At 43.1% G+C, this 13,845-nt stretch overlaps 1 protein-coding gene across 2 annotated transcripts in view; it reads left to right on the forward strand.

The window, feature by feature from the left end:
• The first annotated feature begins 3,945 nt into the window (after positions 1 to 3,945).
• The window catches only part of SELENOI (selenoprotein I), a 45,568-nt gene continuing 35,668 nt past the window's right edge, over positions 3,946 to 13,845 (forward strand). For both annotated transcript variants that reach the window (XM_004023649.4, XM_060411957.1), the window contains exon 1: positions 3,946 to 4,124. In XM_004023649.4, the coding sequence (XP_004023698.3) occupies positions 4,068 to 4,124 (57 nt within the window). In that variant the 5' untranslated portion in view covers positions 3,946 to 4,067. The remainder of the gene's footprint in view (positions 4,125 to 13,845) is intronic.

The following is a 13,845-nucleotide window of genomic DNA, read 5'->3' on the forward strand; positions in this document are numbered from 1 at the left end:
ATTAAATTTCAGAGATGAACAGTATCTTAAAGATTTCATCTAATGCTCGCTCTTTAAAAAAAGAGAACATGGTTAGGTGAGTAGGTTGTCTAGGATCACAAAGCCAGTATGCAACAGATGTCAAAGCATAGACAAAGTTCTGTGTTGTGTTTCAGTTTAGAAATTCTCAGACTGACTCATATCTGATTCTAATTTGTTATAGTCTTCTGTAGAAGTTGTTTGTTGTTATTGTTTATTTGCTAAGTCATGTCTGACTCTTTGCGGCACCATGGACTGTAGGCTATGCCAGGCTCCTCTGTCCATGGGATTTCCCAGCAAGAACACTGGAGTGAGTTGCTGTTTCCTTCTCCAGGGGATCTTCTGGACCAAGGGATCAAACCTGAGTCTCCTGCACTGCAGGCAGATTCTTTACCACTTAACCACCAGGGAAGCCCCTCCTTCTGCAGAAGAGAGGCCACAAATTGAAGCTGCTTTCACAAAATTAAAATCTGCTCTTTTAAAAACATTGCTTTTGAAGAAAATATCAGAGTTAGGAAAAATTTTACAAAATTAGAAATGTTACTTTGAGTTTGCTTACATCTGAAGTGATTCACAGTAAGTACAGTTTATTAACTATTAGGTTCATGTACTCGTCACATTTTATGGTTTTTCACAATTGAATATCTTTTAAAGTATGAAATTTAAATCTCAGATGGGTAAGCACAGGTCTGTTATTAAAAATAATTTAATGAGATTTTTTCCTCTTCATATGTTTTGGAAGAAACATAGAACAGGGGAAATCTGTAGCATATTACTTGGGAGAATAGCTTCAGTCTGATTGTCTAAAATCCTGATTCAGTTTTCTTATCAGTACACAGAGGGAATTTAAATACCCTACTGGCAGAAGGAAAATACTTTTATGTCCAAGGAGGTGGTTTCATAATTTTCATTATGAAAATTATGCCAATTTCCTTCTTAAAGGAAGATTCACATTTCCAATGTACTTCTCAAAGCTGGGCACTTCACAGCATAGCAGAGATCTTTGCTCATTCATGCAACAAAATGTATTCAGTTCAGTTCAGTTGCTCAGTCGTGTCCGACTTTTTTCGACCCCATGAACTGCAGCACGCCAGGCCTCCCTGTCCATCACCAACTCCCAGAGTTCACCCAAACTCATGTCCATCAAGTCAGTGATGCCATCCAGCCATTTCATCCTCTGTTGTCCCCTTCTCCTCCTGCCCCCAATCCCTCCCAGCATCAGAGTCTTAAAGGTCCATTTAGTCAAGGCTATGGTTTTTCTAGTGCTCATGTACGGATATGAGAGTTGGACTGTGAAGAAAGCTGAGTGGTGAAGAATTAATGCGTTTGAACTGTGGTGTTGGAGAAGACTCTCGAGAGTCTCTTGGACTGCAGAGATCCAACCAGTCCATTCTAAAGGAGATTGGTTCTAGGTGTTCTTTGGAAGGAATGATGCTAAAGCTGAAACTCCGGTACTTTGGCCACCTCATGCGAAGAGATGACTCATGTATTATTTGCAGGCTGCTAGGCTATGGGACTTCCCTGGTAGCTCAGTGATAAAGGATCTGCCTGCCAATGCCAGGAGACATGGGTTCGATCTCTGGTCTGGAAAGATCCCCTAGAGAAGGAAATGGCAACCCATTCCAGTATTCTTGCCTGGAAAATGCCATGGACAGAGGAGCCTGGTGAATTAGAGCCCACTGGGTTGCAGAGTCAGACATGACTTAGTGACTCAATGACAACAGTCTATGGAACATGTGGAAAACCAGGTTTTATTAAGATAAAATTCCTCCCCTTAGGGCAAGTGAGGAAGAACAACCAATTTTATTGATCATGTACTATGCACCAAGTATGATGATAGTTTTACACCTATTACTTCATAAGAATCTTAAAGTCTAGAAGACATATGGAGAAACAATAAACTACTTATGCTTGATATATATAAGTCCTCAATGAGTATTTGTTGAATGAATGAATGTAAAGAACATGAAATCTCAAAATAACTGTCCTTGCTTCAGAGTCCCAGAGAGATTGAGAGATTCCCTTAGGTGAAGGTTTTCCATACCAAAGACCACATTCTTTGTTGAGTCGACCATTTCCAAGCTGTGTAATTAAGTGATCCTGGGCCGGTTAGGTCATCTGAATTTTGGTTTCCTAGCCTGCAAAGCGGAGAAGGCAATGGCACCCCACTCTAGTACTCTTGCCTGTTAAATCCCATGGATGGAGGAGCCTGGTGGGCTGCAGTCCATGGGATTGCTAAGAGCCAGACAGGACTGAGCGACTTCACTTTCACTTTTCACTTTCATGCATTGGAGAAGGAAATGGCAACCCACTCCAGTATTCTTGCCTGGAGAATCCCAGGGACGGGGGAGCCTGGCAGGCTGCCGTATATGGGGTCGCACAGAATCGGACATGACTGAAGCGACTTAGCAGCAGCAGCAGCCTGCAAAGTAGGGAAAGTGTCTTCCGTCTCAGTGTTGTGACAGGGGTTGGTGATAAGCTATGTAAAACTCCCCACGTGGAAGGATAATTAATAATTATGCCATTGGCAGAGCCTGGTGGGCTGCCGTCTATGGGGTCACAGAGTTAGACACGACTGAAGCGACTTAGCAGCAGCAGCAGTAACAGCACAATCAACTATTATTATTATTTACTAGACTGATACACACAGGCTATTGATCTAATTTTTTCTACAATTGGTTTCAGTTATATAAATTAACTTCTTGCAAATGCATTTAAGGATCCCCAAGTGGCTCAGTGGTAAAGAATCTGGCTGCAATGCGGACGTGCCTGCCAAGTCGCTTCAGTCGTGTCCGACTCTGGGCTACTCCGTCCCTGGGATTCTCCAGGCAAGAATACTGGAGTGGGTTGACATACCCTCCTTCAGGGAATCTTTCCGACCCAGGGATCGAAACCGCATCTCTTATGTCTATCAGCATTGGCAGGCTAGTTCTTTACCACTAGCGCCACCTGGGATGCCCGCAATGCAGGAGACATGGGGTCAGTCCCTGGTCTGGAAGATCCCCTGGAGAAGGAAATGGTAACCTGCTGCAGTATCCCTGCCTGGGAAATCCCATGCACAGAGGGGCCTGGCGAGCTACAGTCCACGGGGTTGCAAAAATTGTGCGACGCGACCTAGCGACTAAACAACAAGAGACTCAGAGGCCAACGCCTCTGCTTGGAAGACACTAGCAACCATCATTTGGAATAGAGCGGAGTTTGTGCTCAGAATTCACAAACATGCGTCACGGGCCGGCAGCGCCGACGCCCGCGCACGGCCGCGGGCTTGGACGCGGCGGTAGGTGGTCGACGTCGGGGCTGGCCCGTGGGGCGCGCCGAGCCCCTCGCCCGCCTCCCCCTTTCCAGGTACCTACGCCCTTTCACGCCCCTTTACCAACTGCAAACAGCCTCTCACCAGCTTCTCTACAGCGAGTCACAGTCATTAAGTCACTGCGTGCAGCATACTGCGCTACGAGCTGGAAGCGGGCTGGGCACAGATGCTTTTTCTGCTTTTTACGACTTAGGAGGACTAAGTCCTCTTTTCTGAGGAACTCCTGAACTGATTCGCACACAACCACTCTACCTTGCCCCCCGAGACTAAAACGGTACCACCAAATCTCTACCCACGCACAGACGCCGCCGTACCACAGGCATTCCCCAGGGACGAAAAGCAAGCCCTCCTGGGAAATTGACCTTTCACCTCCCTTCTTGCCTTACCTCAACTCACCAATTTTGACGTTAGCGAATAAAGCGACGAGGAGGCCTAGAAGGCGGGACTTAGTGATCCCAGGTCCACGTTGATTGGTTAAGACTGTGAAGGGCCCCCCCACCGCGTGAGCCTCCTAGCACTCCTCCCTCGGTGGGCGGGGAGAAGTGATGACTGCGCTTGCGTGCTGAGAGGCGGCGGAAGTGGCGGGGGCGGGTACGCGTGCGCGGTGGGCGGAACGCGGCTCTTCTAGCTTCTCTGCCCTCCCGGTTCCTCCCAGTTCTGCTCAGCCGGTGTAGTGCTTCTGGTTTCCTATCTCGTCTTGGAGAGTCGCTGCCGACTGGGCGCTCGTGTTCGGGTCGTCATGGCAAGTTACGAATACGTGAGCCCGGAGCAGCTGGCTGGCTTTGATAAGTACAAGGTAGCGCGGGCCCCGCGGACGCCCCTTGCCCTGCTGGTCCCGGCCTCTCCTAGGCGCCTGAGAGGCCGGCGTGGTTTGTGTCACCTTGCGCCGCGTGGCTCCGGGCAGACTGGCGGCAGTTTCTTCGGCGGTCCTGCTGAGTGCTGGGGATTTGGGGTCGGGGAGCGTGGGAGCATCCTAGGCCCGCCGCTCCGACTCGGCCCCCTCCCGGGGGATTGCCTTTTCCTTAAGGGACCGCTCCACGGGAGTGGAGCGGGAGAATTCCCTTGGCTTCTTTACTTCGTTATTATTATTTTTAGTTCCTTGAGAGGTGATGCAGTTCTCTTCTGTGGTGTCTTGTCTTTATTTTAATGAAGATTTTACCCCCCTCTCTTGCATTCAATTTCGGCGATGGAGAGAATCTCTTGGTAGATAAGGCCCGGGGAAGGGGAGTGACTGCAAGGGCCGTACTGCAGATGCACCCGCTTCCACTCCCAGAAAAGAGGCGCCTGGGCGGCCAGTGCCGGTATATGTGCACGGGCGGAACCTGGAACTGTGTAGTGAAAAGAGCGCGGGCTTTGGAGCTCATGTAAACCTGATACCGGATCTGATACCCAAGTCTAATTTATTTGGCGTTGGGCTAAATACTAGTTTTTACCTTGCAAAATGAGCACTGGAAAGCGCCTGGTACATAATGGGCCTCCAGGACCTGCTGGTCGTTATCTTTCCTTCAGGTAACGTTCTTCTCCACTGCTCCCTTAATGAGCGAATGACTCCAGTCAGTCGTCCAAGCCCGAAATCTGGGCAGTAACCTTTCATCCTTGCTACCTGTGCAGCTTTCACTACTGATTACTTTACCCCACCCACGAGCCCGGTGAATCACCAGGTCCTGTTGAGTTCCATCATTTTAGCCTAAACGAGAAAGATGGCTCCACTACCACTCTCCCCACATACACTTTAATCTTTAAATTTTAGAATGGTTTTTAGAACAGATTTACAGAAAAATTGTGACGGTAGTACAGAGTTCCCATATACCCCACATCCGATTTTCCCAGTTATTAACATCTTATGGTACATTTGACACAATTAAAATGAACTGATACTTACACAGTATTATTAACTGAAGTTCATACTTAGTTTTCACCGAATGTTCTTTGTCTGTTCTGGGCTCTCATCCATAATCCATAACATTTAGTTGTCACGTGTCTGTTGCCTCCTCTTGCCTATGATGGTTTCTCGGTCTTCTTTTTGATAACCTTGATAGTTTTGAGGAGTTCTAGTCAGGTATTTTGTAGAATGCCCCTCAACTGGGATTTGTCTGATGTTTTTCTCATGATTAGACAGGATTATGGGGTTGAAGTGCCTTTCTCATTGTCCTAAGAGTACATGTCATCATCACGACTTAATCACTGTTGATGACTTTTGATTCCCTTGCTGAGGTAGTTTGTCAGGGTTTTCCCTGTAAAGTTAATCTCTTTGGAAGAAAGTCGCTATGCAGACCTCATTTAAGGGATGGAGAGTTATACTTCACCTCCTTGAGGGCAGAATATTAACGTAATTTTATTTGGACTAATGCATGGAAGAGTTATGGTTTCTCCCCAATATATATTTATTCAATGATTTACTTATATGCATATGAGTTCATGAATATTTATACTTTGGGTTACAGTTCAATGCTGCTTGATTTGGTTGCTTACTAACATCCACTTTTGCCCTTCCAGTCCTTTTTCTCTGCTTCATAATGATCTTTTTTTTTAAAGTGTGTATCTGGTCACATCACTCCTTTGCTTATAATCCTCCACTGTCTTCCCTTTGTTCTTGGAATGAAGTCCTCAAATCTAGAACATCATCTGCAAGGCTCTATGATCTGGCCCTTGTCTGTGTCATCAGCTTCATGTCTTGGCTTTCATTCTCTATTCTTGCCAGCATCAGTTGCCATCTTTCCCATTTCCTTTTTTTTCAGATCTTCAAGTAATATTATGTCTGCCAGGAATGTAGCTCCCCATTTATCTTTATCTTCACATCTTTTTAAAAAACATTTATTTATTCATTTATTTGGCTGCATTGGGTCTTAGTTGTGGTATGTAAGATCTCCAGTTTTAGGGCTTAGTTGTTGCTCAGCATGTGGGAACTGAGGTCCCTGGTCCCTCGTCCCCTGCATTGCAGCCTAACCACTGCATTGCAATCCTAACCACTGGACCACCAGGAAAGTCCCTCATCTTCACACCTTAATTTGAATGTTGCTTCCTCAGAGAAGCATTCCTTAAATATCTCATACCTCTCAAATATGCTCTTATAGCACCCTCTGCTCCTCTATGAGATTAGTTCTTTAGGTGTCTCCCCATTACTTCTGTGCATAGGCATCCAGTAAACATTTGTGGAATGAGTAACAGAAAAATCACAGTGGATCTTGTCAAACTGGAATAGCTGTAAGGGACATAGTGTGTTCCTCTGCTTTTGAGCAATATTATGCCATGCTGTTTTGAACTGAGATGCTGACTTGTCTGAAAATTTTAAGTCGAAATTTAACCCAGTGCAAGGCTTTCACTGAAGAAGGTTATTAACCCAGATACCTCTTGTTTTCCCCTTTCTGTTATCTCTTTTGCACTGTAAATATTGACATAAAAATTTTTTTCTTCCATTCTAGGATCTGGCTTTCTGTAAGTGCCAACAGAATAACTGTTTTATTTGCAACAGTGTCTGTGATAGGGAATCTAATTTTTTTTTCTTTTAAATAAGCAGCCTTTCCTAGATTTAAATTTCCTAATTTATAGGAAATTTTAGTGTGATTTTTCTGTTCTTATTTTTCCCCCTTCCGTTATCTGACTCACTTCCTGTGCCTGACAGCAGATTTCCTATCATTCTGGAAAGCAAAGGTCAATTTAGCAAACATCCAATGTTCACTAAAACATCGTTTGTTGATCTTCTTTTAGTTGTAATGAGACTTACTTTAAAAAAGTGGGTGTGGGGAGTGCATGGCACAAATTTATAAACTTCTTCTCGCAGACGGTTCTTTACTCAGTACTGTGTTCATATTAAAAAATATGACTCCAGAGGGCAAAAAAATCTGTGTGGTCTGTTTTCCTGGAACGTAAATTATACCTGGAGGCCTTTTCTTCCTGAAGATCACATATTCCATTATGTGGGCTTTTTGTAAATGCTTACTGAATTAAAACAGCTTTTGAAGAAGATCATCCCATGAATGGGTGAAGACTCAAAACACTCAAAAGAGAGATTTTTATTTCCTGACATGACTCTGTATATTAAAGCAAAGAGATGTAGAGAAAAATTTATAGTATCAAAGCAGCTGGTGGAAGAATTACTTTTGAACCAGTTCAGTTTATCTTCCCCAGAGGTACATCTGAGAGCTACAGTTGAAAACCTGGCAGTTATTCAGAATAACTCCTGAAAGGGGTGCACACACAGAGTAGGAATTAGGTTTCGGTAGTAAGAAAGTGTTAAGGCAATTGACTTTGAGGGCAAAAGGAAGCATGGGATGAATTCAGTGTTACATGCTCTCTCAACACTTGTGTTCCTTGTTGTGTCTCCCCAGCCTTATTAAACAGTTGCATAATTTGTTGAGTGTCCGCCCTCTCTGTTGGGATATGAGCTCTGGGAGGGCAAATCCTACAGCTCTCTTCTTGCACATGACCAAGGTCTAGCACATGAACATTGTAGGCATTTGACAAATATTTATTGAAGGAATGAAAATGTACAAGAATAAAACCATTTGGAAGTATGGTAAAATGGAGCTGTGCATTTCCAGGAAACTGGAAGGATACTTTCATATTTTGAACGTGAAAATAAATCACCATTGTTCTCAGTTGCTTATTAATGTACCTTTAAACAGTTATGTTGAGGGATTTCACTCTCACCAGACTTATCTTTCCTGCTCTCTTCCTATCCTGAGTTGAAGAATGTTTCCACTTATCTAAGGGTGAAACTTATATTGTGGTTTACCTAATCTGACCTAAGGAAGGCTTAGTTTTAATTAATAGTGTAGCAGCTAGTTTCAAATTGTATCATTTTGCTTCAGAGAAAAAGTGTTCTGTGAAAAATCTTGTTTGGTATCAAGACTATAATTTTATGACGAATTGGTTTCTGCTATCGTGGTAATAATTAACTTGGCTATAAACAATAGCCTATTTACAGGAACTTTGATCATTGTGAATTCAGGTGGAAAAGAAAGGCTTTGTACATCTTGATGGTTGTGCTAAAGAACTGGAATCTGGCCTGCACCCTTACCAGTTCATGCAGTTTGGTTTTGTTTATCCAGTAAGCATTTATTGAGGGCCTGCTCTGGCTCAGACACAGCATTGCAACTGCAAAATTAAGCTAGGCTAGAATTCCTGCCTTCAAGTAACTCAGTTAGGTGGCATATGGGCAAGGAAGCAAACAGATAGAGTTAATAAATTCAGTTAGGTAAGTTTACTTCCTTGCCCTTGGCATTTGTGCTTTTCTGCTTGTGAACACTAATTGGCATATAGCATATGTACGTATACTCACGTGCCAGAAGGTTATACCAAGAGGAAGGATGTTTTAGCTAAGGAAGAGTAAGTAAATTTTTTCAAACACCAGTCTCCTCCTTTAGCATCTGTAGTGCCTCCCACGTGTTTTTCCTGTGTTTGATATCCAGAGTCCTCAGCGAGGATTTCAGCTTCCTTCACTAGACAGTCCCTCCTTTTGTCTTATCTCCTCATCTCTTGTTTACTATGGATAAAGTCTAGCAAGGAAACATGTTTGTCATCGAGACCTGCGTGTTCTTGTCTCACTGCTCTAATTCTTCTCCAATCTTCTCTCACCACCTGTCTGACTCGTCAGCAGATGTAAATGACAATTTCATGGAAATGGCATCTCTTTGCCCACTGAGTCATAGTCTTTGTGGGTGCAGTTCTTAAAGTCTTGTATTGATAAAAAGTACTTTTGTTGTTGTTCAGTCATTAAGTCGTGTTTTAATTGTCTTAAGTTGCAACTCTTGTAACCCCATGGACTGCAGCACTCCAGACTTCCCTGTCCTCCACTGTCTCCCCAAGTTTGCTCAAACTCATGTCCGCTGCGGGGGAGGCTGGTGGGCTGCCATGTATGGGGTTGCACAGAGTCGGACACGACTGAAGCGACTTAGCAGCAGCAGCATGTCCATTGAGTCAGTGATGCCATCCAACCATCTCAGCCTCTGTCGCCCTCTTCTTTTGCCTTCAATATTTCCCAGCAACAGGATCTTTTCTAGTGAGTCGGCTCTTCACATCAGGTGACCAAAGTATTGGAGATTCAGCATCAGTCTTTCCAATGAATATTCAGGAAATAAATGATTTCCTTTAGGATTGACTGGTTTGATCTTGCAGTCCAAGGAACTCTCAATAGTCTTCTCTAGCACAGTTGGAAAGGATCAGTTCTTCACTGCTCAGCCTTCTTTTGGTCCAATTCTCACATCTGTACACGACTACTGGAAAAACCATAGCTTTGTCTGTATGGTCCTTTGTCAGCAAAGTAGTGTCTCTGCTTTTTATTTTTTTATTTTTTTTATTTTTATTTTTTATAAAAGTCGTGTCTCTGCTTTTAAATGCATTGTCTAGATTTGTCATGGCTTTCCTTCTGAGGAGCAAGCGACTTTTAAATTCCTGGCTACAGTCACTGTCCGCAGTGATTTTGGAGCCCAAGAAATCTGTCACTGTTTTCACTTTTTCCCCAACTGTTTGGCATGAAATAAAGGGACTGGATGTCATGATCTTAGCTTTTGGAATGTTGAATTTTAAGCCTGCTTTTTCACTCTCCTGTTTCATCAAGAGGCTGTTTAGTTCTTCACTTTCTGCCATTAGGGTGGTGTCATCTGCATATCTGAGGTTTTTGATATTTCTCCCAGCAATCTTGATTCCAACTTGTGATTTCATGTGATGTACTCTGCATAGAAGTTAAATAAGCAGAGTGACAATATACAGCCCTGACATATTCCCTTCCCAATTTGGAACCAGTCCATTGTTCCATGTCTGATTCTAACTGTTGCTTCTTGACCTGCATACAGGTTTCTCTGGAGGCAGGTTAGGCAGTCTGGTATTCCCATCTCTTTAAGAATTTTCCACAGTTTGTTGTAATCTGCCCCGTCAAAGGCTTTAATGTAGTCAATGAAGCAGAACTAGATATTTTTTCTGGAATTTTCTTGCTTTCTTTATGATCCAACGATTTTTGGTAGTTTGACCTCTGGTTCCTCTGCCTTTTCTAATCCAGCTCATACATCTGGAAGTTCTCAGTTCATGTACTGCTGAAGCCTAGCTTGAAGGATTTTGAGCATTACTTTGCTAGCATGTGAAATGAGTACAGTTGTTCAGTAGTTTGAACATTCTTTGGCATTGGACTTCTTCGGGATTGGACTGAAAACTGACCTTTTCCAGTCTGTGGCCACTGCTGAGTTTTCTAAATTTGCTGACATATTGAGTGCAGCACTTTAACATCTTCATCTTTTAGGATTTGAAATAGCTTGGCTGGAATTCTGTCACCTACACTAGCTTTGTAATTCTTCCTAAGAGCCACTTGACTTCACAGTCTAGGATGTCTGGCGCTAGGTGAGTGACCATACCATTGTGGTTATCTAAGTCATTAATACCTTTTTTGTACAGTTTTTCTGTGTAATCTTTTCAGTCTTCCTAATCTCTTCTGCTTCTGTTAGATCCTTACCATTTCTGTCTGTCATTGTGACCATCCTTTCATGACACATTTTGCCAGAACCTCCTCTATGGCCTGTCCATCTTGGGTGGCCTTGGATGGCATGGGTCATACCTTCATTGAGTTACACAAGCCCCTTCACCACAACAAGGTTGTGATCCGTGAAAAGTACTTTTAGAAACTTCAAATGTCTATCCTAGGGTTAATATAATGCCTCCCCTTTTTTCATTTTCAGTTAGATTTGATGTTTTTCTTTCTTAGTAGATTATTACTAGGACAGTGCCTTGCATTTAGTGAATACCTGCTGAATTTCATTATACCTTGTCTTTGTTTGCACTGCAGTATTTGAAGTCCCTATCAGGAGGTTAGGGTTTCACTGGTAGCTCAGCCGGTAAAGAATCCGCCTGTAGTGCGGGAGATCCGGGTTCAATTCCTGGGTTGGGAAGATCCCCTGGAGAAGGCATAGGCTACCCCACTCCCGTATTCTGAGCACTGAGCTGATGATGTGGCTTGTCCTTCAGCTGAGGAATTGGCAGAAGTGGCATTCGTGTTTGTTTTCACCAGAGCAGTGGTCCTCAGACTTGAGAGTGTTTCAGAATCACCTGGAGCCTTTGTTAAAAGACAGATTGCTGGCTCCACCTCCAGGCTGTCTGATTCTGTATATTAAGGGTAGGGTGCAAGAATTTGCACTCCGCTTGGCAGCTACATTTTGAGAAGCACCTCATCAAAGGAATATTCCATTGTATTGAAGAGCAAGTAATAAACCAAGAAATGAATGTAAAGAAGGAGGAAGCTATATTACTGTAACATTCATGTGTTCGCTCTCAAGCCCCAGGTAGTCTTGATTTTGTGGATGGGGCTTCAGGTTATCTCTTATACTAGGAAAGAGGATGGTGTAGTGCTTTCAGTATTGGATATTGGTTTTCTATTGCTGGGTGACAAATTACCACAGATTTGGTGGTATGAAACAACACACATTTATTGGCTCCCACTTTTCTGTGAGTCAGGGCACCAGTGACTTGGCTTCTCTGCTTATGTGTCACCAGCCTGCCATGCAAGCGTCATTGGCGCTGTGTTCTCATCTGGAGTTCGGGGTCCTTGTCCAGGCTCATGTGGCTGTTGGCCGGATTTAGTTCTTTCTAATTGTTCGGCCAAGGCTCTTGGCTCCTAGCAGTTGCCCACTTTTCTGGCCACATGGCCATCACCATAGGCACTTCATGTGCTGTTTGCTTCTTTAAGGTCAACAGGAAACTCATCTTCAAACTGTTACAATGGAGTCCTAGGTAATGAATTATATTATGGAAATGGCATCTCGTCACCATTGTGTATAATGTTTTCTTGGGACTTCCCTGGTGGTCCACTGGTTAAGACTCTGCACTCCCAACGCAGAGGGTCTGGGTTCCATCCCTGGTCAGGTAACTAAGATCTCAAATGCCTCTCAGCATGGCCAAAAAAAAAAAAAAATTATAATAGTCTCTCAATCAAGGCAGTGACATCAGTCACCTTCACTGTATTCTGTCAGTGAGAAGCAAGTTACAGGTTCCACCATCAAGAGAGTGAATGAACAGTGAAGGGGAACGGATTGATTATTTGTATAATTTGTATAAAGAGTTTGACTCATTGGGGATTAATGACCTTAGAATATGTCTGGCACCAACTGGAAGACAGAAAAATGTGTATATTGAAGGATGGACCTTATGTTAATAACAATTTCACTATATTGGATCTATCAGTAAGTAGTCCATGATTGTGTTTGGGCCAGGAGAGGATAGTCTGGTTTAAAACAAAGTGATCCATTTCACAAAAATGTTCCAAGATGACTCATAAAGGATTTATAGTTTAGGCCTTCCCGCTTATTAGCTGTTAATCCCTGAATTTTATAGTTTCTTCATCTGTAAAATAGGGTGGAATAATCTACCTTATCTATCTTATAATATCAAAGAACAGGTATAATTGTACTTTGGAGACTGTATACATAGAAATGGAGACATGGTATTATTAATAGGGGGAGAATAAGAACAACTTCCCTTGTGAAGTGACAAGTTGCTGTGAACTAGTTCCCAAAGGAAAATTGTTTCTCTCATCACTGATGGAGTCACTGTAAACTGCTACTTAAGTAAACATGCAGAGTAGTTTGTATTTATTCATCCATATGTGCAAACATTCAAAGATAGTTCAGTTCAGTCGCTCAGATATGTCCAACTCTTTGAAACCCCATAGATTGCAGCACACCAGGCTTCCCTGTCCATCACCAACTCCTGGAGCTTACTCAAATTCATGTCCATCAAGTTGGTGATGCCATCCAACCATACCATCTCATCCTCTGTCATCACCTTCTCCTGCCTTCAATCTTTCCCAGCACCAGGGTCTTTTCCATTGAGTCAGTTCTTTGTATCAGGTGGCCAAAGTATTGGAATTTCAGATTCAACATCAGTCCCTCCAATGAATATTCAGGACTAATTTCCTTTAGGATTGACTGGTTGGATCTCCTTGTAGTCCAAGGGACTCAAGAGTCTTCTCCAACACCACAGTTCAAGAGCATCAATTCTTTGGTGCTCAACTTTCATTATAGTCCAACTCTCACATCCATACATGACTACTGGAAAAACCATAGCTTTGACTAGACAGACCTTTGTTGGCAAAGTAATGTCTCTGCTTTTTAATATGCTATCTAGGTTGATTGTAGCTTTTCTTCCATGGAGCAAGTGTCTTTTAATTTTGTGGCTGCAGTCACCATCTGCAGTGATTTTTGGAGCACCCCCAAAATAAAGTCTCTCACTGTTTCCATTGTTTTCCATCTATTTGCCATGAAGTGATGGGACCAGATGCCATGATCTTAGTTTTCTAAATGTTGAGTTTTAAGACAACTTAAACTCTTTCACTTTCATCAAGAGGCTCTTTAGTTCTCCTTTGCTTTCTGCCATTAAGGATGGTGTCATCTGCATATCTGAGGTTACTGATATTTCTCCCGGCAGTCTTGATTCCAGCTTGTGCTTCATTCAGCCCAGCATTTCTCATGATGTACTCTGCATATAAGTTAAATAAGCAGGGTGACAATATACAGCCTTGACGTACTCCTTTCCCG

The sequence above is a fragment of the Ovis aries genome, chromosome 3 (assembly GCF_016772045.2).
Source record: "Ovis aries strain OAR_USU_Benz2616 breed Rambouillet chromosome 3, ARS-UI_Ramb_v3.0, whole genome shotgun sequence".
Lineage (NCBI taxonomy): Eukaryota > Metazoa > Chordata > Mammalia > Artiodactyla > Bovidae > Ovis > Ovis aries.